The 23390-nt window shown below is 43.0% G+C and overlaps 1 protein-coding gene across 1 annotated transcript in view; it reads right to left on the reverse strand.

Annotated features, from left to right (window-relative positions):
* Positions 1–403: 403 nt before the first annotated feature.
* NWD1 (NACHT and WD repeat domain containing 1) overlaps positions 404–23390 on the reverse strand; it is a 121634-nt gene continuing 98647 nt past the window's right edge. The window contains exons 19-21 of the mRNA XM_073559843.1: positions 4626–5179; positions 2370–2475; positions 404–1743 (exon numbers count right to left, since the gene is read on the reverse strand). Of these exons, the coding sequence (XP_073415944.1) occupies positions 1445–1743; positions 2370–2475; positions 4626–5179 (959 nt within the window). The 3' untranslated portion in view covers positions 404–1444. The remainder of the gene's footprint in view (positions 1744–2369; positions 2476–4625; positions 5180–23390) is intronic.

Below are 23390 nucleotides of genomic sequence, written 5' to 3' on the forward strand. Positions count from 1 at the left end.
TGACATCAAGTCAACAGCGTGCATCACTGCTGCATCCAATCACAGAGCTTAGCAGCTGTGCTCAGGTAAGTAGCATGAGCTACTGATCTCAGTCATTGACTACAGTGATGATGCACGCTTGTTGATGTAATATCATTGCTGCAGCCAAAACACAGATACAAAAGCAGTGGTACGAAACCAGCACTGGACCCAAGATGGTTGAGTACCTGTTCTATCAGGTATTTTAGAGTATTTTGGGAACACATTGCTGAAAGTGAAAAGCCCCTTTAATACTCCTTTTTTTCTTATAATAAACCTTACAAATTTCCCGATAAATGGTTAAATCTTACAACTTTACCAACCTTTTGAAGAAATAGTTTTTTTTTTCTTTGTAGTTGTATTGACAAATCACTATTTGCGGCGATTGTCTTTAGGTTATTTTTATTACATTCCTTGATGACTAATGCTCTTTTTAATAAAGATGTGTTGTTTCTATTGTAAGATAAAGAATTGTCTCTTTGCAGTTTCTCTCAACGTACATTAAAGGGTTTTTCATATCTCTAATGGCAAATAACTATGATATAACATCAGTTTATGGTTGGTGGGGGTCTGACCACAACTAAACATGAGAATAAATGGACACAGTACTGCCTTAGCACTTCACGTCTCACATTTTGGAAAAAAAATATTTGGTCTTCTCAAAGGTGTTTCTAGCTGTTATGTTATCAGTTTAATCAAAAGATCAGTCTTTGGTTGATTCCACGTTTTGTGATCAAAGGTATAAAGGGTCTCCCAAGACATTTCCTCATGCTAGGCATTGGCGTTGAAAACACAAAGTCAAATTATGAGAAATAAGTGCTTAATATCCGTTAAAAACAGTGCTTTCGTCGATACTACAAAATTCTCCTGAAATAAGAGGCTATCTGAGAATTGACTAGGCACTAGTTCATAATAAGCAATGTTTTCCTCTGCCCTTGGAGATATTAGCCAGTCAGTAATCCTCTCTCTCGTTTATTAAGTGCTTAAGCATGCTACCCTGGCCTGCAGTGTCTCCGGACTAGTCTCCCATTGAGCACATCTGAGACATCATTGGTAAAGGGAGCTGCCAGCAGTGGATCTTGATGATTTATGTGCCCAAGTGCATTCAGCATGGCTGAACGTTTACCAGATAACCATTAATAGCCTCATTGATAGTAGACAAAGCATGTAAGTGCAGGGATTTCTGTGTGTGGTGCTCATACTTGATACTGAATAAATTGATTGTTTTGAAAATTTTGTTTTTGTTTTTTCATAATTGAATGTCAATAATATATCTACCCATCCTATGATTTCCATTTTCATGCCTAAGGTCATATGATCTTTATAAAGCATGTAAATTTGTATTTAATTGATCTCATTTCAGGGCCCTTTTTTTTTTTTAAATCATTTTTCCAAAATTTCAGTAGTAGCTCCTAAACTTAGAAAGTTAGCCAATGTGGCATATTTGTGAAGATTTAGCAGTTTCTTCCTTGCATTTCCACCATTTCTTCCCTGTTTTTTCCACTGATTGAACAGTCTTATTACTGGCGTTCTTGACTTTCTTGGACTTCACAGTGCATGTAGCCTTGATGTTCTGTAATGGGTTGTACTGGGGACTTACAATTTGCGGGCACTTAAACTTCTCCTGAATCACATACCCGAGTCTTGTGGTTCCTATAAATCCATCAGGTGTGGAGGCAAGACGAGTGATGGTTGCATAGACATATTGTACTGCGAGCAAAGAACCTGTTTGACAACAGATAGTATAGTTAGGCATTCAGTCACAAACATATAGATTCAATTATATATCACAAATGCTATATGGGTATCAACTGTGTGAATTAGGTTTTTTTGGGGTAGCAATATAAATTATTGACAACCTTAGTGTTTTGTGGGCCATCATAATGCCTTGTTCTGCAGAGAATGACACATTCAGTCTGGAAAGAACAATGGTTCTTGGACACATGGTGGACCCACATGGGCACTAAGTAAGCTCAGACTGGCTCACGGGGGAACAAGTGAATCTCCCCGTTTGCCCCTTTGCAGGTGTGGGATCCTCACCCCCTATATACTGTATGAGAAGTAGTCGGCACAATACACATGATTCACTATGTACAGACATAGCCACCATCTGATCACTCATGTAGCAAACTACTCAGACTACTATATAGAAGCAGAGGTAAATTTGCGAATGAGGGTAATGTAATATTTACATGTAGCTGAACAATGGGACTCAAGAGTCAATATTACTGGTGGCTCTTTGGCACCCATGTCCGACACAGGCACCAGGGTATTAGCAGCCTACATTTATAATTATATTGTAATTTGTTAACAGCCTAGATGATTAGGGAAAACCAAGATCACGATCTCACCATTTGATACATCCCACACTTTGATTGCTCTGTCCTGAGATCCAGTATAAATGTAAGAGTCATCTGGTGAGAAACAGGCACATTCAACACCTTGGAAGAAGAAGCTCTGTGGGAAACATAGTAGAAGATTTAACCTCTTTCTCTCACTAAACATGCACACATACAGTACAATATATAGAAATAAAGATAGCTATTGATACAGGAGTTACTTTTTATAGAAATCCTGACCATTTTTGTAAAGACATTTAAAGTTATTCATGACAATATAGCTTTATAAAAACATTATGGTACATTCAAAGAGGTTTTGTCATTTTCTTCACTGTCTACAGTCTTCCTGCCTGCCGGGTTTAGTGCGCTCCTGCTAGAGTGCCAGTTTGGACCAATGCCAAAGCGCTGCACTTGCCGATGCTGCAAGCAGATGATACTTTGTCTCTGCAGCATCAGAGGATGGCAGTCGCTCTAAAGCTGGTCAGATCGGGAGGTAACAGCGCACTCCAATGATTCGTGCAGCTTCAGACCGGCGCTTTTAAGCTGTATTAGAAAGAGATTGTACGTACTTCATGTTAGGCCACCTCTGCCAGACTGCGGTGGTGATCGGAAACTTAGGTAACGAGCAATAAACAATAAAATGAAAAATCATTATGCTCTTGAGAACAGAGAGGTTTTTGTAGTCACGTTCAGTTTAAAGTTGCTTGTTTTCACAAGCATTTAGCAGTATTTTCCTATTAAAGAACATGAGACAACCCCTTTAAATCTATGTTCACAACTAGAATAGCGCAGCCTGCTGTGCCATTACTGCTGATAAACATACTGAGAATATAATGGATCTCATTATAATTAATTGGAGGTCCATCAGGATGCATTAGGATCCATTTGAAAAAATATCGCCTCCCTTGTAAACATAAGCCATGAATCAAGTGTGAGAGCCTAAGCAATCAAGATGCTTCTCTGTCCGGTTGTTATTCTTCAATTTCTTGCCTGTATTTGTTTCTTCCTTACTGATTTCTTATATGTGTAACACATGCACAGGGAACTGTTAGAGCATCTACTGGAATGCTGGAGCTTACAGACTTTAAGAAGAGTTTTGCAGTAGCTGTTAAACAGGGACCTACAGACACTAATCATTTTTCTCCTGAGTGGCAGAAGACTACAACTCCCAGGGATCCTTGTTCCAGTGAGATGATAGAAGAAGGGAGGAGGAGGGACTTGGGGGAGGACGCTGAGGAGAAAGTGAAAGAAAAGAGAGAGAGGAGAGAAAACGTGGCTGCTGCTGGTAATGAGAAACAGAGCGGTGTGGATCTTGATTCCCCTAAGTTGCAGAGTGTGGGGGACCCCGCGGAGATACCAGTGTTGCCGGAGAGAGCAAAGATCCAGAGAGTCCTGCCAGTACTCCCATCGGATAAAGGTTTAAATCCTGCAGCCCTCAGCTGGAGTCTAAAGAATCCTCCGATTGTTGGAGACACAGTGAGTGTTCTGCTGAGACTTGTGATTCTATCAGCGCGACTTACAGTGAGTACACTGCAACCGAGACTATTGACAGCAACATTCATTTAAGTGCACCTACATTTTCTACTCTGCGCGCCAACCTTCCTTTGCGCGCCAACACCCGTGGCAACTGGGCCCCAAAGGTCGGACTGAGTGAATGCAAAAGAGGGGGAATTGGCCACGTTATATTTGCAGGGTTGGGGTTTAATGAGTCTGTGATGGGTATATGACTTTTATAGAGCACAGTTAATCGCATTGTATGTTTATTCCTGTAAATCCATTTTAATTCTGCTTCATAGCAATAACTCTGTTAAACTGTTTTACTCCTGCTTCCTGAGTGTGTACCGAGCTGTGGCAGGGGTTTCCTGAATCAGCCCCTGGCAGAAGATAACTGTCCTTCTGCAGCCCAGAGACAGAGCTCCAATCAAGATTCGGGTGGAGGCACTGCGTACAGAAGAGGTGAGACCCCCCCATAACACCCAGGGTACAGTGGTAGCCATAAAGGGGTGTTACATATGATTTCTTCTTTAGTTATGCAGCAGTACAGGGTCATACTAAGTTTATAGCCAAGCATGTAACAAGCAGAATTATCCACTAGTCATGCAGTTGGCCAAAATGTTAGGAAAGATGGAATTCAGCAATTTGTAAACCAAAAACGCTAAGCCTGGCTTATTACATGGGGTTTAAAGGAGACTGAATATTTATAACCCAATTGAAAGCTACAGTTGTGCTGTACGTTAAACAAGCATCATAAGAGGTCATGACGAGTACCTTATAACACATCTCATGTTCCCAGTCACCTGCCTCCATATTCCACAATCGCTGAACTGAGTCCTCGCAACCACTAAGTGCATAGTTTTCCTTCATACTAATCTCCAAGCAAGTGACTTTATTTTCATGAGACTCCAATTTGTGGTTGTCATCTTCTCCAGGGTTGAATAGACCCATTTCACCTCCTACCATCCCATAAATAATCCTTTGATCTTCAAAGAGAGCGACTCTGCTTATGGAACCTGGAATATTATTGGGATGTACTGAATACAAGGGACCATCGAGCATCGGAAGAGGGTCTCCTTTTGTTACTTCATACAGAAGAATAGTCTCTTGGTAAGCCACAGCGAGATAGCTTTCTTCTTTGCTCAGAGATATACAAAGTACAGGTAAATCATGAGCCGGAGGAGGAATGCAAGCAACATCCTGTCTTTGGTCTAATGGAAACGCCAGCACAGTGCCCGAAGTCAATCCACAGAACAAAATTCTCTTGCAATTTGCAATCTCCAGACAGGTTACCTCTGAAGAAGCTTCCAAAATATCTGCCATACGACCTGCAAGACATTAAATATAATGTTAATTATATTAATCTTCAGATATTGTATGATCTCATGTGTTCTCTATACACCTGGTTGCATTAAAATTTACTATATGGAGAAAAATATTGAGCCATAACGCAAGGGATTGTCCAACCTTTGAGATTTTTTTAAACTTTTTTTAATTAAATGCATACATTTGGGGCTAAAATGTATTTTTGCAATTGGGTTTGGTTAATAGTTTTTCATCATTTGCATTTTTCAGCCTTTGTGTTGCACTCTCTTGCTGGCTGGAGAGAGAGGTAACAGAATCCCTCAGTGAGCTCATTCTGATGGTCTGACGGGTAATTTAATTCTTTATCTCCCTTTTTCTGAACTCCTCTCAGCTGATTAATGAACACAGTCAAACAAAAAGCCTGTAAAAGCCAGATGGTGCAAAATGTTTAATGAAACGCATTTGCAAAACTGATTTTAAACCCCAAATACAGGCATTTAACCCCTTTCTGACATATGACGTACTATCCCGTCCATGTGCCCTGAGACTTAATTCCCAAGGACGGGATAGTACGCCATCGCGATCAGCGGCGCTCACGGGGGGAGCGCCGCTGATCACGGCAGGGTGTCAGCTGATTATCACAGCTGACACCCGTCACTATGTGTCAGGGGCGGTCACGGACCGCCTCCGGCATGTTAACCTCTGGCACACTGCTATCAAACACGATCGCAGTGTACCGGGGGTTTAGGGAAGCATCGGCAGGGAGGGGGCTCCCTCCGTGCTTCCCTGAGACCTTCCCTGCAGGTCCCCGGATCCAGTATGGTGGCATGGACCTTCGGGGGCCTGCAGGGAGCCGGCTTCCTCACTGCCTGCAGAGCGCAGGCATGAGGAAGCCTGTGCAGCGCCTGTGTCAGATCGCTGATCTGTCACAGCGATCTGTAATGTGTCAGATCAGCACATAACAGAGATGTCCCCCCTGGGACAGTGTAATGATGTTAAAAAAAAAAAAGTGTAAAAATAATTTATAAAAAAATCGCTAAATAAATTAAAAAAAAAATATTCCCTAATAAATTCATTTTTTGGAAATAAAAAAAACAATAAAAGTACACATATTTAGCATTGCCGCGTCCGTAACGACTCGCACTATAAAACTGTCCCATTAGTTAACCCCTTTAGCGAACCCCTTAAAAATAGAAATAAAAAACAAAGCAAAAAATAATGGTTTATTATCATACTGCCGAAAAAAAAGTGCAATAACGCGCGATCAAAAAGACGCATATAAATATCCATGGTACCTCTGAAAACGTCATATTGTCCCGCAAAAAACGAGCTGCCACACAGCATCATCAGCAAAAAAATAAAAAAGTTATAGCTCGCAAAATAAAGCGATGCAAAAATAATTATTTTTTATATAAAATTGTTTTTATTGCATAAAAGCGCCAAAGCATAAAAAAATGACATAAATGAGGTACCGCTGTAATCATACTGACCCGAAGAATAAAACTGCTTTATCAATTTTACCACACACAGAACGGTGTAAACGCACCCCCCCAAAAGAAATTCATAAAATGCTGTTTTTTGTTCATTCTGCGTCCCAAAAATCGGAATAAAAAGCGATCAAAAAATGTCACGTGCCCGAAAATGGTACCATTAAAAAAGTCAACGCGTCCCGCAAAAAATAAGACCTCATATGACTCGGTGGGTCAAAATACGGAAAAATTATAGCTCTCAAAATGTGGTGATGCAAAAACTATTTTTACAATAAAAAGCGTCTTTTAGCCTATGACAGCTGCCAAACATAAAAACCTCCATAAATAGTAAATCAAACCCCCCGTTATCACCCCCTTAGTTAGGGAAAAATTATAAAATTTAAAAAATGTATTTATTTCCATTTTCCCATTAGGGTTAGGGCTAGGGTTAGGGCTGAGATTAGGGTTAGGGGTGTGTTGGGGTTAAGGTTGGAGTTAGAATTGGGGGGTTTCCACTGTTTGGGCACATCAGGTGCTCTCCAAATGCAACATGGCGTCCGATCTCAATTCCAGCCAAAAAAGTCAAATGGTTCTGCTTCCCTTCCGAGCTCTGCCATGCACCCAAATAGTCGTTTACACCCACATATGGGGTGTCAGCGTACTCAGGACAAATTGCACAATAACTTTTGGTGTCCTGTTACCCTTGGGAAAATAAAAATTGGGGGTGAGAAGATCATTTTTGTGGAAAAAATATGATTTTTTAATTGTACGGCTGTACGTTATAAACTTCTGTGAAGCCCTTGTGGGTTCTCTCCAAATATCTAGATAAGTTCCTTGGGGGGTCTAGTTTCCAAAATGGGGTCACTTGTGCGGTGTATCCACTGCTTAGGTACATCAGGGGCTCTCCAAATGTGACATGGCGTCCGATCTGAATTCCAGCCAATTTTGCATTGAAAAAGTCAAATGGCGCTCCTTCCCTTCTGAGCTCTGCCATGCGCCGAAACAGTGGTTCCCCCCACATATCAGGTATCAGCGTACTCAGGACAAATTGAACAGTAACTTTTGCAGTCCAATTTCTCCTGTTACCCTTGGTAAAATAAAAAAAATTGGACCTGAAGTAATTTTTTTGTGAAAAAAAGTTAAATGTTCTTTTTTTTTTAAACATTCAAAAAATTCCTGTGAAGCACCTGAAGGGTTAATAAACTTCTTGAATGTGATTTTGAGCACCTTGAGGGGTGCAGTTTTTATAATGATGTCACTTTTGGGTATTTTCTATCATATAGACCCCTCAAAGTGACTTCAAATGTGATGTGGTTCATAAAAATAAAATGGTATTGCAAAAATGAGAAATCGCTGGTCAACTTTTAACCCTTATAACTTCCTAACAAAAAAAAATTTTGGTTCCAAAATTGTGCTGATGTAAAGTAAACATATGTGAAATGTTATTTATTAAGTTTTTTGTGTGCCATATCTCTGTGATTTAAGGGCATAAAAATTCAAAGTTGGAAAATTGCAAAATTTTCGAAATTTTCGCCAAATTTCCATTTTTTTCACAAATAAATGCAAGTTATATCAATGAAATTTTACCACTAATATGAAATACAATATCTCACGAGAAAACAATGTCAGAATCACCAGGATCCATAAAAGCATTTCAGAGTTATTACCTCATAAAGGGACAGTGGTCAGAATTGTAAAAATTGGCTTGGTCATGAACGTGCAAACCACCCTTGGGGGTAAAGGGGTTAAAGTGAACCAGTCAGCAGGATTGTGCTGAGTAACATACAGACACTGTCAGGTTGGCGCCGTTATACTGATTACAATGATACCTGGGTTGATGAAATCTGTCTTGTGGTTGTTGTTTAATCTTTATTTGTAGTTTTCAGTTCATGAGATTGTTGTGCTTTAGGGCCTGTGGGGGGTCTTCATGTGGTGCTCTGCTTACATATTCATCTTTATGGGCATAAGACATGTCACTGATCCTTCACTGACATGCCTTCCATTTTACATAATGCCTATAATATTGTGGAACTTACAAAAAAAATATTCCTCCAGCAAAATGGTGGAGGAAAAAAATGAGGCGCCATTTTTGCTAGATGTAAATTTTTTTTCTAAGTGCACAATATTATATGCATTATGTAAAATAGGAGGCAGGTCACTGAAGGATCATTGACCTGTCAGATGCCCATAAGGATGAATATGTAAGCAGAGCACCACATAAAGCCCCCGCCCACAGGCCACAACTAAACATGAGAATCTTATTAACTGAAAATTACAAATACAGATTAAACAACAATCACAAGACGGATTTCAGCAACCAAGATATCATTTTAATCAGTATAACATCACCAACCTGACAGTGTCTGTAGTTTACTTATCAATATCCCGATGACTACTTCGATTTAAGCAAGAACAAAATAATCAAAGTATCCAGCACCTAAGGCCGGGGTCACACTTGTGAGTGTGATGCGAGAAACTTGTGCAAGTCTCTCGCATCAATACCCGGCACTACCTTGATGATGTTAGGCTTGTATGCTTGGCTTCCAAAGAATCCCGTGTCATGAGCTCCCAGAGCACATATTTGTGCTGACACTAATACCAGTGAAGATCTGGAACTCTGCAGTTATTAAGTCACCACCAGAGATGACTTTTGGTGGCTTATGTACTATAGAACATGCATGATATGCTCCTTCACTCGGAGACCCGACTCTGTCTGCCACTTCTGGGTCAGTACTGTAGCTGTGGTTTCTAAACCTTTCCATTCTTCAGTAACACCACTCACAGTTGATCATTGCATTTTTAGTAGGGATGAAATTTGATGGACTGACTTGTTACAATGTTAGCATCCTATTAGAGGATCATGTTGGAATTCAGCTCTTTAGGATACGTGCCCATGATCAGGAATAGTTGTGTTTTGGAAGCAGCGCATTTACGCTCCGCCCAAAATTCTGCGTTTTATATTATAAGCATTTAAAGAAATCCCATGCCCACTGTGCTTCTATATGATGCTGCGTAAACTCACCCATGGTGTGGGTTTCCAAGCTGCAGACTGTTCATTTCTTTAGCAGAGACATTAGTCTCCACTGCATACTTTCAGCAATAGAATGTCATTACATGTGCAGGTGACCAGTACATTTTTATTTTTTTGTGAAAAAATATATTGTAATCCATAGAGATTAACGTGCTCTGTGTGAAACTAGCATGGTATTAACTTCAAAAAAATCTGTTAACGCAGTTTACTGCATTGTGATCCATATAGTTTAACATGCTCTGTTTGAAATTATTGTGGTATTAACCGGAAAAAAAATCTTCAAAATAGTTTACTGCATTGTTATCCATACAGAATGATGTGCTCTGTGTGAAATTACGTTGGTTTAAAATTAGTAAAAGACGCTTGATCTGCTACACGTGACCACAATTTTTGGTTCCAGAAATTGACTATTGTCATCCATATAGATTAATGTGCTCTGTGTAAAATTACGGTGGTTTAAAATTTTTAAAAACCGCTAGGTCTGCTGCAGTTGACCAATTTTTTTTTAATTAAAATGTATTTATTTCAATTAATAAAGAAAACTTAATATCCAGAGACTAGCACTTACAAAATGTGTAAGTCGTCCAGTAAGGGACGGGGAAGCGGAAGTGCTGATGATGTGGGGCAGGTGCGACTGCACCTGTTGCTGCAGCACAAGCAACACGCCCATCCATGACAAACGTCTTCCTGTCCCACTTTGCAGTTAGGCATGGTACACCACTTCTGAAGGCAGACCAGTGTGAACAGGTGGTCAGTTTGATAGCAAATAATGCTTCCAGTGTGCCTGCCAGCACCACCCAGTCTTCCAAACGGTCCAGTCTCACCAGCAAAGAGTCTGTATCACTTAATCCTCACCCTGATGCTCCTTCCTCCCACCATGTTGAGTCCCTGGAGACCAGTGATCCCAGACTAGGACACTCTGAGGAACTTTTTACATCATAATTTCTTGATTGTGGTCTTTCACCCTGCATATTACAAATGGGAAAGGAGGACATGCTGTTTAATGATGTACAGTGACTAGAAGATGACAGTGGGGAATGGCAAATTTTGTTTAAGGAGGTAGATGATGATGAGACACAGTTGCCGATAAGTCACTAAGTCAGGAGGACCAGGGTAAGGTGGTGGAAGATGAGATGATGGATGACAAAGTCACTGATCCAACCAGGGAAGCTGGCATGCAAGAGCGACTCCAGCACCTCTGAGCAGGAGGGACGCCATCCTGGTTTATGGCTTCCCATCCTGGTATATGGCACTCATCCTGGTATATGTCCCCCATCCTGCTATATGGCCCTCATCCTGGTATATGGCCCTCCATCCTGGTATATGGCTCCTGGTACATGGCATTCCATCCTGGTATATGCGCCCCATCCTGGTCTATGTCACCATCCTAGAATATGGCCCTCATCCTGGGCCCCATCCTGGTATAGAACCCTTATCTTGGGCACCATCTTTATATACTGTATGTTCCTCATCCTGGAATATGGCTCTCACCCTGGGCTCCATCCTGGTATATGGCACTAATCCTGGTATATTGCCCCCATTCTGGTATATGGCCACTCCATCCTGGTATATAGCCCCTCCATCCTGGTATGTGGCCCGTCCGAGGGTGCACATCCAGTTGAAGCAGGGGCTGGCATCGGCGGGCCCTTCACCCACCAGGCCTGTCACAGTGGTAGCAGCCGTCACGCTCCTGCTGGGGCCATGTACCAACCTGGCATGGCACATGCGCTACAGACGCTGAGAATTGCTGTCCCTACATCTATCAGGGTTTCCTCCACTTCCTACATGAGTTCCTGCACCCCCTTCTGCTCATCCTCCATCTCTGATGTGCTACCTCAGAGAACGTCAGCAGGAAGCTGGAAGTTCTGCAGCACTGAATCAGCGAAGCGATTTAACAGGCTCTGCTGAAGTTAATTTGTCCAGGAGACAAACTGCACACCGTCGCAGAATTATTGAAAGGAATAACAAACCGGACAGATCTGTGGCTCTGATGCTGAACCTCCAACCATGCATGGTTGTGTGTGATAATGGCCATAACCTAGTGGCGGTTGTGAAGATGGGAAAGCTCACGCACGTACTATGCTTGACCCACATGCTCAACTTGGTAGTTCAGCTGTTTCCGAAAGCCTACCCAGATTTGCCACAGCTTCTGATCAGCACCCATTTCCAATGTCGGCTATAGCTGCCACCGCTTTTGCAGTGCTGCAGGAGTGTATACAATTGCCAGCTCATCGATTGGTGTGTGACATCATCACACGCTGGAACTCCACACTGCACATGCTGGCAAGGCTTTGTGAGCAGCAGAGGCCAATTTTCGAACACCAGCTCCAACACACCTGTCGGCATTCTGGCCAGCCTCCGCACATAACTACTGAAGAATGGGCATTGATGTCTGACATTTGTATGGTTCTCCAAGACTTTGAAGTCTCCACAAGATGGTGAACGGCGATGATGTCATAATAAGACAATCCTGCTTCTGTGCCTACTTAAACAGTTGCTGATCACAATTAAAGCTGAAGCTTTGCATGTGAATCAGGTGGAGATGGAGGAAGACATGAGATGGAGATACAACCCAGCCCAGCCTCATCTCATCTGCTCAGTGCTGATTTGATAACAATGGTGAGGTGGAAGAACAGGAGCTGGTTGCTAGAGCAGCAGAGGCTAGTACCCACACAAGCATGTCCATTCTCTCCTACTTGGATGGGCTGAGGAGGGAAATGAGATGGAGGAAGCGATGGAGAGTAGTCATCATGGTGGAGACAAGGAAGTGTTGGTTGTAGGTAGCTTGGCACATATGGCTGACTTTATGTACCGCTGCCTTTCCCATGACCCTCGTGTTACATTCATCATGGCCAAAAAAAGAGTATTGGCTGTTCACCCTACTTGACCCATGCTACAAGGAGAACCTTACATCTCTCCTTCCTGAGTCAAAGAGGTTTACAAAAATGAAGCTAAACCAAAAAGCCACTGTGGAAAATATGTTACAAAAATTCCCATCAGACAACGCTAGCAGCAGAGGGCAAGCTTCTTTGCCCAATCAAGGAGGAGAGACGAGGGAGGCAAACACCAGGTACAACAGAGGCAGTGGTACACTGTCAAAAGCCTGGGCCAATTTCATAACACTCTCCCAGTTTCTAGGCCCTGAAGACCAGGTGTTTTTGACAAGGAGGGAAAAGTTTTTATAGATGGTCAAGCAATACCTGGTCGACAAAACCAGGGTACCCACTAATTCTTATGTGACCTTCAACTATTGGGTCTCAAAGCTAGACGCCTGGCATGAGCTGTCCCACTATGCCTTGGAGGTGTTGTGCCACCCTGCACTAGCATCTTGTCTGAGCGGGTTTTTAGTGCCGCTTGGGGTATCCTAACAGGCAGGTGCTTTCAACTGTCAGCAGAAAATGCTATCAGGCTCAACCTGATAAAAATGAACAAAGCCTGGATTAATCCCAACTTCTCCACACCACCAGATTCCAGCAGCAAATAAAGTGTTTTAATCTTCAATGTTTGAATGAGGCTCTCCAGTTGTTGCCTTCAAGGGTGTATGGATGACCCTCCTTATATTTTTCCTGGCTTTGCTCTGGGTACAACACCTTTATGAGTGCAGAAGTACCACAACTACACGCTCTTAATTTTTTTTATGAGGCACTCAAGTTGGTGCCTTCAACGGTGTATGGAAGACTCTGTAATTTTTGGCAGGCTTTGCACTGTGTAGAGCTTATATGAGTGTAGGAATACCTCGACTACACTTTGTTCACAATATTTGATTAAAGGGGTTGTCTGGGCTTTTCACATAATCTCAGTACATATCTGGGCTGCAGAATTATGACAATAAGTAATTTACTTTCTGTCACTAGTTTGCACGGTTTTCTAGATATTCTGAACAGAACGTCCAAGGGGGGGGGTGTTATGGCATTGAAATGAGAACTAGTCGTAACCTCCTACTCTACTCCAAACATGCCCTCTATAGCACATGCCCTGCTCTCAGCAGGCACTGACAAGCTACCTTCCTGCAGGACCCGGAAGGACCCCGCGGCCATCTTGGATCCGGGTTCCTGCAGAAAGGAGGCAATCGGAACAGCGCGATCACATCACATTGTTCTGAGGGTCTCAGGGAAACATGCAGGAAGCCCCCTCCCTGTGCGATGCTTCCCAATGCCACCTAAACACTGCGATCATGTTTGATCGCAGTGTGCCGGGGGTTAAAGTGCCGGGAGCGTTCCGTGATCGCTCCTGGCACTTAGGCTGGTTTCACACTTGCGTTTTATCATGCAGCGCATTGTGCTCTATCGGTCGCACGCGCAATTGTCCCCTATCTTTAAAATGGCAGGCGCAGTGTCCAGCGATAGCACGTGGGCCTCAGCGATTGCGTGCGCTGCGTATTTTCCCGGTGTGCAACCAGATGCGTCGGACACTACATGTTGCATTTTTTGTTCCGCCCAACGTCGTTAAAAAATCGCATGCGCGCGTCAGCGCACGCAATGTGCAAAAAAATAGTATTATGTTCTATGGTGTCACTGACGTGCGCTGTAAAGTGCGCATGTTAGCTCTTTGTGAGCGCATGCAATTTCAGAGTAAACAATGTCTAGACACTTGTTTAATACACCCCCTAAACAAGCAACATTGTTTTGGAGGAGGGTAGATAAAACAAGGGGTCTGTAGTGCCAGATCATTACTCTCCAGACAGACTGCAAGACAAAGACGACAAGACAACAACCACACAGCCTGAGACAATCCACTACTTTGGAGAATACAGCAGCTATAATGTGAGTATTCTGAAATCAATTTATGTGAGCCTGTCCTTTAAAATATATTATGTACTAATGTTTTTTTTAATTTTTCCAGCATGTCTTCTGGATCCCAATACAGTCCTTCCAGGGAAGAATTGGAAGAAGCAGAGCGTGAGGTGAATATTTTGCTGCCTTTGTGTAAGTATACCAGCCTCTAGAAATGGGTAAATATTTATGTTCTTTTTTACAGACCTCAGCATCGGACCAGCCAAGTGAGCCGGAACAGCCGGAGCAGCGTACACAAGTCCTGGTGGGGTGGAGACGCAATGTAAGTATCCATTATTTAAAGTTACCTTTTATTTTAAATTCTGCTTTCTATTCCTGTTTTTCATTCTCCAAAATTTCCACGATTCTAAATGTATTTCTTTTCTAGGTTCCACAATGGGATGAAGACCTGTATATTGACAACGAACAACTGATCATCCTTGTCCAGGAGCGTGTCCCGTTGTGGGACAGCCATGACCAGCAGTACAAGGACATTGTGGTGACCCGGCAGCTCTGGAATAAGGTGGCCGCTGCGTTGATGGAGTGCTGGGACAGTGCCTCTGCAACTTTAAAGAAGGCGTTTAGTAAGTATTTCCCTGTTGTGTGATGCCGCGTTGAGTCTTTGTCCTGAGGATACTGTTTTGTTTCCTGATAGATAGATTTTATCAGGGACCATAACAGTGTCCTCAGGAACAAGATTGAATGCAGTGTGAATTGTAATGTTGTATTGTTCATGCTTTATCTCTTGCACCTGATGATACTTGTGTGTTTACTGCAAGATATATTCTTGCAGTGAACGCACAAGTGTCCTCAGGTTCAGCAGTCAAGGCATTGTGATTTTTAATGCTGTATTCTTCATGCTTTATCTCTTGCACCTGATGATATTTGTGTGTACTGCAAGATATATTCTTGCAGTGAACACACAAGTGTCCTCAGGTTCAACAGTCAATGCATTGTGAATTGCAATGTTGTATTGTTCATGCTTTATCTCTTGCACCTGATGATACATGTGTGTTTACGGCAAGATATGTTCTTGCAGTGAACACACAAGTGTCCTCAGGTTCAACAGTCAATGCATTGTGAATTGTAATGTTGTATTGTTCATGCTTTATCTCTTGCACCTGATGATACTTGTGAGTTTACTGCAAGATATATTCTTGCAGTAAACACACAAGTGTCCTCAGGTTCAGCAGTAAATGTATTGATTTTTTTATTGATGCCGCATTGACTGTTTGACAAGGGAAATCAGGTGTGCATGATTATACAAGATGTTGCCAGCTGTGCATTGTATAATGTTTATTTTATTATTTTTTTCAACAGTGAACAAAGTCCGCACACGTTGGCGCTCGATTAAGGACCGCTTCAACACTGATGTTCGTGCTGAGGGGCAGGTTCGCAGTGGCTCATCGGCAAGGAGCAGAACCAAGTACCGATATCGTCGTTCTTTGGAATTCCTACAACCGGTTCTTGCCACCAGAGTGTAAGTATAATTTCATTTTTTTTTTGTGTTTTCATTGAACATAATTGGTGATTTTATCTTCCACAGATGATCCTTCTTGTAAATGCATGATACTAATTTTTAACTTTTGTTTCCACAGCACCTGGAGCAGCACCCTGCAACCTGTCCCTGGAGCGGTTCTTCATCGATCGACCTCGGACCCGTCCCAGCCATCCGACAGCTAGGAAGCAAGTTGCAGGTCAGCAACACAGACCAGGTGACCAGGAAGCTGGTCAATCAGGTGTTCCCCTGTCACAGGTCTCTGCCACTGGTTATGCGGGCACTACCCACCAGCGGCAGAGGGCCTCAGACAGGAATGTCATGCCCGAGTTTATGCACTTGAGCGAAGCCTTTCATGCCAGCCTCAAGACGCTGTCCGAAAGAGTGGAAAGTGGTTTTTCACTAATGGAACGTGGCTTTAACCACATGGAACACCTCTTCCACTCTTCCGACCAGCGCCTTGAATGGCTGGAGGCCGACCTCAATAGACCAGCGCACCATTTTTTTAGTAAAATTGAACAGGGCATGGCGGAACACCTTAGTCCTAAGCAACAGCTGAATGTGTTACACGCCTGCAACACTGCTTACTTACAGGCTATGCAGCAGAATCAGTACGTGCAGCAGTCAGTGGTGTCATTCCCACCTGGGCCACCACTGACTCGCTTCACCACAGTACCGACTTCTGCTGCATACCACAGCACGGCCACCTGCATTCCTAGCCAAGCCGGTGTGTATGGATAAACTGAGTAGATGATGTGGAAAATACCCGACATATGTACAATACCCTGGCCTTGTATCACAGGTGAATACACATGAGTTCTAACCAGCAGCGTCGCTTCAGTCTGCATATATATAACTCAGCAAAGAGCAAACAGATGAACGGCATACTAGGGCACACAAATCACCACATTACCAGACGGAGCTATTTATCTGAAGTATTGCGGCATATAATTCAGTCAAAAAATGGAGGTGCTTGCATGAAAAAACATGAATATTTCAATGTGAAGAAAAAAAAGAAGAAATATGCAACGGCCGTTTCGCGATTACTCACTCTTTTACGGCTACCTGGACCCGTAGAAACGAGTAATCGCGAAACGGCCATTGTCTGGCACCTCCCACCCCTAGCACTCCTCTACATCCTGCATGTCCACACATTTGATGGAAATTATGTGACATAAAGACACACAGTTTTTCAGCTACATCGGTGAGTGCTGCATATTTCTTCTTTTTCTTCTTCACATATATATAACTCAGTCTGTAGCGCTGCTGCAGTTAACCTCTTATGTGTATTCTCCGGACAATGTGTGACAATGTGTGATAAGCGTCTGAAGTGTGGATGCGTTAGTTTTGCCGTCCTCACTTCAGCATGACACTAGGCCTGGGTATTGTAGAAGTTGTATCAACTTTATTATGTCTACAGTCTTGCGTTCTAAACTGGCTACAGTGATGCTAATACAACTAACACGGATAGTCAGTGTTTTTAGGTATCATAAATAGCTAGGGATGCTCCTGCATTCCAAAATGAATAATTGTAACATCATGACAGGTGACACAAATATTAGTAGTATTATCTCCACCATCGCATCACACTGAACTCAAAGTGTAAAGATAATAAAGAACATACAAGTTGTATGTATAGTCATCTGTATAGTCATCTGGTCTTGAGTAGTATTAAATGAAGGATAATAATAATAATATTAATAAATTTTATTTCTATAGCGCCGACATATTCCGCAGCACTTTACATTTCAGAGGGGACTTGTACAGACAATATACATTACAGCATAACAATAATCACATAGATCATAACAGATACCAAGAGGAATGAGGGCCCTGCTCGCAAGCTTACAGTCTATGAGCAAAAAAGGGGAGACACGAAAGGTGGGTGGTAACAGTTGCCCTGATTGTATGGACCAACCATAATGTTAAGTGTGTAACAGTACAGATACAGAGTGCTAATGGATGCATAAAGCATGTGGGAACATGATGTGGGGAACCTGGTTATGGTAAAAACTTTTGGCTGTGCCACATAGGGATAGATTAGGTTAATGTGTTGAGGCGGTAGGCCAGTATGAATAAATGAGTTTTCAGGGCACGCTTAAAATTGTGGGGATTGGGGACTAATCGTATTGACCTGGGAAGTGCATTCCAAAGAATTGGCGCAGCACGTGTAAAGTCTTGGAGACGGGAGTGGGAGGTTCTGATTATTGAGGATGCTAACCTCAGGTCATCAGCAGAACGGAGGGCGCGGCTAGGATGGTATACTGAAACAAGGGAGGAGATGTAGGGTGGTGCTGGGCCATGAAGAGCTTTGTGAGTGAGGGTAATAAGTTTGTACTGGATTCTGGAGTGGACGGGTAGCCAGTGTAATGACTGGCACAAGGTAGAGGCATCGGTGTAACGATTGGCGAGGAATATGATCCTGGCAGCAGCATTCAAGACAGATTGGAGGGGGGAGAGTTTGGTAAGAGGGAGACCGATTAGAAGAGAGTTACAATAGTCGAGACGAGAATGAATAAGAGAAACAGTCAGAGTTTTTGCAGAGTCAAAAGTAAGAAAAGGTTGAATTCCAGAAATGTTTTTGAGGTGCAGATAACAAGAGCGAGCCAGTGATCGGATGTGGGGGACAAAGGAAAGCTCGGAGTCAAGTATGACCCCAAGACAGCGGGCATGTTGCTGGGGAGTAATAGTAGAACCACACACGGAAATGGCAATGTCGGGTATAGGTACATTAGTAGCGGGAGGAAACACAAGGAGTTCAGTCTTTGACAGGTTCAGTTTCAAATATAGTGAGGACATGATGTTAGACACAGCGTTTAGACAATTGCCGGTGTTTTCTAGAAAGGCTGTCGTGATGTCAGGAGAAGAAGCGTATAATTGGGAGCATAGTGAGGAGGAGCTGATGATCCACAGTGTCGAATGCTGCAGAGAGATCAAAGAAAATTAGCATGGAGTAATGACCATTAGATTTAGCTGTTAGTAGATCATTAGAGACTTTAGTGAGGGCAGTTTCAGTAGAGTGTAAAGAGCGGAAACCGGATAGGAGAGGGTCGAGAAGAGAGTTTTCTGAGAGATAGCAGATAAGACGGGAGTGGACCAGGCGTTCCAGGAGTTTAGAGATGAAGGGAAGATTAGAAACAGGTCTATAGTTAGCGGCACAGTTTTGGTCGAGGGATGGTTTTTTAAGTAGTGGATGTATGATGGCATGCTTAAATGAGGAAGGAAAGATGCAAGAAGAGAGAGAGAGGTTAAATATTTTAGTTAAGTGAGGGGTGACAGCAGGGGAAAGGGGCTGGAGTAGATGTGACGGAAATGGGTCACTGGTGCAAGTGGTTGGGCGAGAAGATGCAAGGAGCCTGCTTACTTCTTCTTCTGTGACTGGTTCAAAATCAGAGAGTGAGCTAGATGCAGTGGGGGAGGGAGGACAGTGCATGGTATGAGGTGATTGGGAGATAATTTCCGGTCGGATCTGGTCACTTTTTTCTTTGAAGTAATTGGCCAGATCGTTAGCTCGAAGCTCTGTGGTTGGGACCTGTACTCTTGGGTTGAGTAGAGAATGAAAAGTGTCAAAGAGACGTTTAGGGTTATTGGACAGTGAAGTGATGAGGGTGTTGAAATAGGTTTGTTTTGAGAGGTGAAGGGCAGTGTTGTATGTTCGAAGCATAAACTTATAATGGATGAAATCTTCGGGTAGGTTGGATTTTCTCCACAGACGTTCGGCACACCTGGAGCACCGCTGCAGGAAACGTGTTTGCAGGGTGTGCCAGAGTTGTCGCCATCTGTGTTGTGGTGTTCTATGCATAGGAGGAGCAAATTCATCTAGGGCACTTTGAAGTGTTTCATTGTAGTGCTTCAAAGCAGAATCAGGACATGAAAGGGAGGGGATAGGGGCCAATGAAGACTGCAAGTTCTTCATAAGTTTCTGGGTGTTAATGGCCTGTATGTTTCTATAAATATGGATAGTGGGGGTGACCTGAGCAGCCTGGCAGTTCTTGATAGAGAATGAAAGAAGGTTGTGGTCAGAGAGCGGGAGAGGGGAGTTTGCAAAATCATCCACTGCACAAAGTCGAGAGAAGACCAAGTCGAAGGAGTTTCCGTCTTCATGCGTTGGAGAATTAGTAAGCTGCAAAAGGCCAAATGAGGAGGTTAGAGATAAAAGGTGAGTAGCAGATGGGGAGAGGGGAAGAGTAATGGGGATGTTGAAATCGCCCATGATGAGGGTAGGGATGTCACAGGAGAGAAAATGTGGAAGCCAAGTGGCAAAATGATCCAGGAACTGATGGGAGGGGCCAGGAGGATGATATACCACCGCCACTCGCATGGAGAAGGGGGTGTAGAGTCTGACGGCATGGACCTCAAAAGAAGGAAAGACAAGTGAGGATACTTGAGGGATAACCTGAAAGGTACATTTTGATTATAGGAGCAGACCAACGCCTCCACCTGCTCTATTGTATGATCTTGGGGTATGAGAGAAGTGTAGTCCCCCGTATGAAAGAGCAGCAGCAGCGGTAGTGTCTGACTGCTGGATCCAGGTTTCAGTAAGAGCCAGGAGGTTAAGAGAATTAGAAAGGAAAAAGTCATGAGTGAAGGAGAGTTTGCTACACACTGAGCGAGAATTTCAAATTGCACAATTAAGAGAGACAGATGGCATGCAGGGAATATTAATAAGATTAGAGGGGTTTCTAAGTGTAGCAGTTGGGGGGTTTGAATTTCTATAACATGGGGGACCAGGGTTGGGAGCAATGTCTCCTGCGACTAGGAGAAGGAGGATAGAAAGAGTGAGCAGATAGTTAAGTGATTTGTGAGAGCGTCTCTGATGTTGAATGGTGGGACTGAATAGATCTGTGCTGTGTAGCAATGTGAAAAGAGCGTGAGTGCTATACATAGGAGAGGAAAGGAGTGAGGGACCAATATGGACGGAGTGTAGAGAGTTAATACCAGGGCGGTGGATGTGTGTAAATGCAGCGGCCAGGATATAAATTAGACAAATGCATATGGTAAATATTTGGGGTTGCCCAAATGTACAGGGAAGAGATTTATTTATTTGTCTTACCTGTCTCCTGCCCTGTCTAACTGCCATGTTATAACTGCCAGCGTACTTTGATACATGTACTTTGATTACATGTACATAAATGCCACCCCTGCATAAATACCTTCTCCAGGCTAGCTCTGAATTTATAGAAGGCCACTTCTAAGTTCTTCCTTTTTTTTTTCTTCTCTCCTTACTCGTTAGCAATCAATCAAACTAAGTTAGGACAGCAGGACACAATAAATGTATTTAGCAGATAAACAAGTGTCCAGGCCTACATGGATCATAAACCGCTTTGAAAAGTTACTTGACCTCAATAGCATAAGAGGACAAGCAGGGTGACTTGAAATAACTATATACCATTATATATGCTGCAAAGATGAATGATAGAGGTTGGACACATGCACAATTCAGTGAAGTTGCTGGAAATAGTTAAATACCATTATATATGCTGCAAAGATGAATGATAGAGGATGCACAAAACACAGCATCATGAATTCAATCGTACACCTGGCCAGTTGATTATTATATTGAAGTGTAAAAAGACAGAGTGCACTCGGTACAGGTATCAACAAATTTTATTTATTAACATACATACAAAAGTAAACTTTGTTACACCATTTGGTCTTGCCAGGCCACTCGTCCTAGATCTGAGTTGAAGTAGGCCGCAAATTGGTCCCTCATTTGGCCAACTTCAACGGATGACCTGAGAGGGTGCTGATTAAATTCTGGCAAGGGGTTAGGAGCGGCATCATCAAGTTCAAAATTCAGGTGCTCTCTAACCATAACAAAATTGTGTAGAACCACACAGGCCTTCACCACCTCATCCACTTTGTCCAGTTTCAGATTAATGGCTGTGGTTAAAATGCGCCATCTAGAGAAAAGTATACCAAAGGCACTCTCTACAGTTTTTCTTGCCCTGGCCAGCCCGTAATTAAAAACTCTTTTGTTGTGGTCCAAGTCCCTGCTGGAGTAGGGCTTGAGTATGTTTTGGCACATCTGGAATGCCTCATCCCCAACCATTACAAAGGTCTGTGGTGTACCTTCGGTGTTGGGAGGACGTGGCATGGGGAAATTGAACTGGTTGCCATACAGCCTCCGGCCCATGTCCGAGTTCTTAAAAGCCTGGGAGTCATTCCCACGCCCAAATGCACCAATGTCCACTGCAACAAACTTACAGTCTGCATCAGAAATGGCTATGAGTACTGTAGAGAAGTACTTTTTGTAATTATAGTACTCTGATCCAGTTCTTTTTGGTTTTATAATCCGGATGTGTTTCCCATCCACCGCACCCAAACAGTTGGGGAAATTGCAGACTGTCCAGAATCTTTCTGCATTTTCAATCCACTTTTCCACGGTGGGGAGGGGCAGAAATTCGGGACAGAGAACGTCCCACAAAGCCCGGCAGGTGTCCGCAACTATTCCCAACAAGGTGGAGATTCCAAGCCGGTACTGGAAGTGCAGTGAAGAGAGGGTCTCTCCAGTAGCCAGGAATCTGAGAAACAACAAAAATTAATATTTGTGTATCTGGAATTTTTACAACACCAAAAAATAAAATTAGAAACAAAAAAAAGGCATAAAAATAAATATTTAGCCTACATGGCATAAAAATAAGGCTGCAGCCTTTGGTTAAGTACATGGAAGAACAATAATTCATAGTACATCTGAGAGAACAAATAAAATTAGGCAGGCATTGTTTTTTAAATACTACGTACGGAAGGTGACCTCGAGCCGTTCCTCAGGAGGAATCGCACGACGGAGATGTGTGTCCTTTCTCCGGATGGCATCTTGGACACAACCTAGCAAATACATGAAGCTTTGTTGGGACATCCGTGTGTAATCAGTAAATTTATCCGGGTTTGCCTGGAGCTCGCTGTAGAGGGTGTGGTACGCTCCACGGCTCTCCTGGAGTTCAACAATCGGATGTATCCACAAACGCCGCCGCTGCCGTCTTCGCTGTCTCGCTCTCTCCCTTTGTTGATGGCAAGCAACTGCATAAGCCTGAGCCATCCTGATGTCCAGATCCAAGTTGAAGTAAAAAGTCTTCCAGCGCAGATCCATGTTGTCAAGAGAAAATCCAAGGAAATGTGAAGAATTCAGCTGTAAACTGGGTCTATATAAAGAATTTCCATAACACAAGCCCACTGCTGTCCCATTGGTGGTGTCTGATGCAAGAATTTTTCTAGAATTTTCCTCCTGTGATTATGACACCATGCGCATAAAAAACGCATACGCATGGAAAACGCTGGAAAACGCATACAAACGCTGCGTTTTTTGCCTTACCGCGCACGATAATGAGACAAAAAACGCAGCGTTTACAAGCGTTTGTATGCGTTTTTGTCATGCGTTTGATGTGCGCACCAAACGCAGCGCAGAAAAATGCTAGTGTGAAACTAGCCTTAGTGCTGGGTGTCAGCCGACACCAGGCTGCGATC

Source organism: Dendrobates tinctorius, unplaced genomic scaffold (assembly GCF_039654945.1).
Source record: "Dendrobates tinctorius isolate UK_male_01 unplaced genomic scaffold, ASM3965494v1 ptg000276l, whole genome shotgun sequence".
Lineage (NCBI taxonomy): Eukaryota > Metazoa > Chordata > Amphibia > Anura > Dendrobatidae > Dendrobates > Dendrobates tinctorius.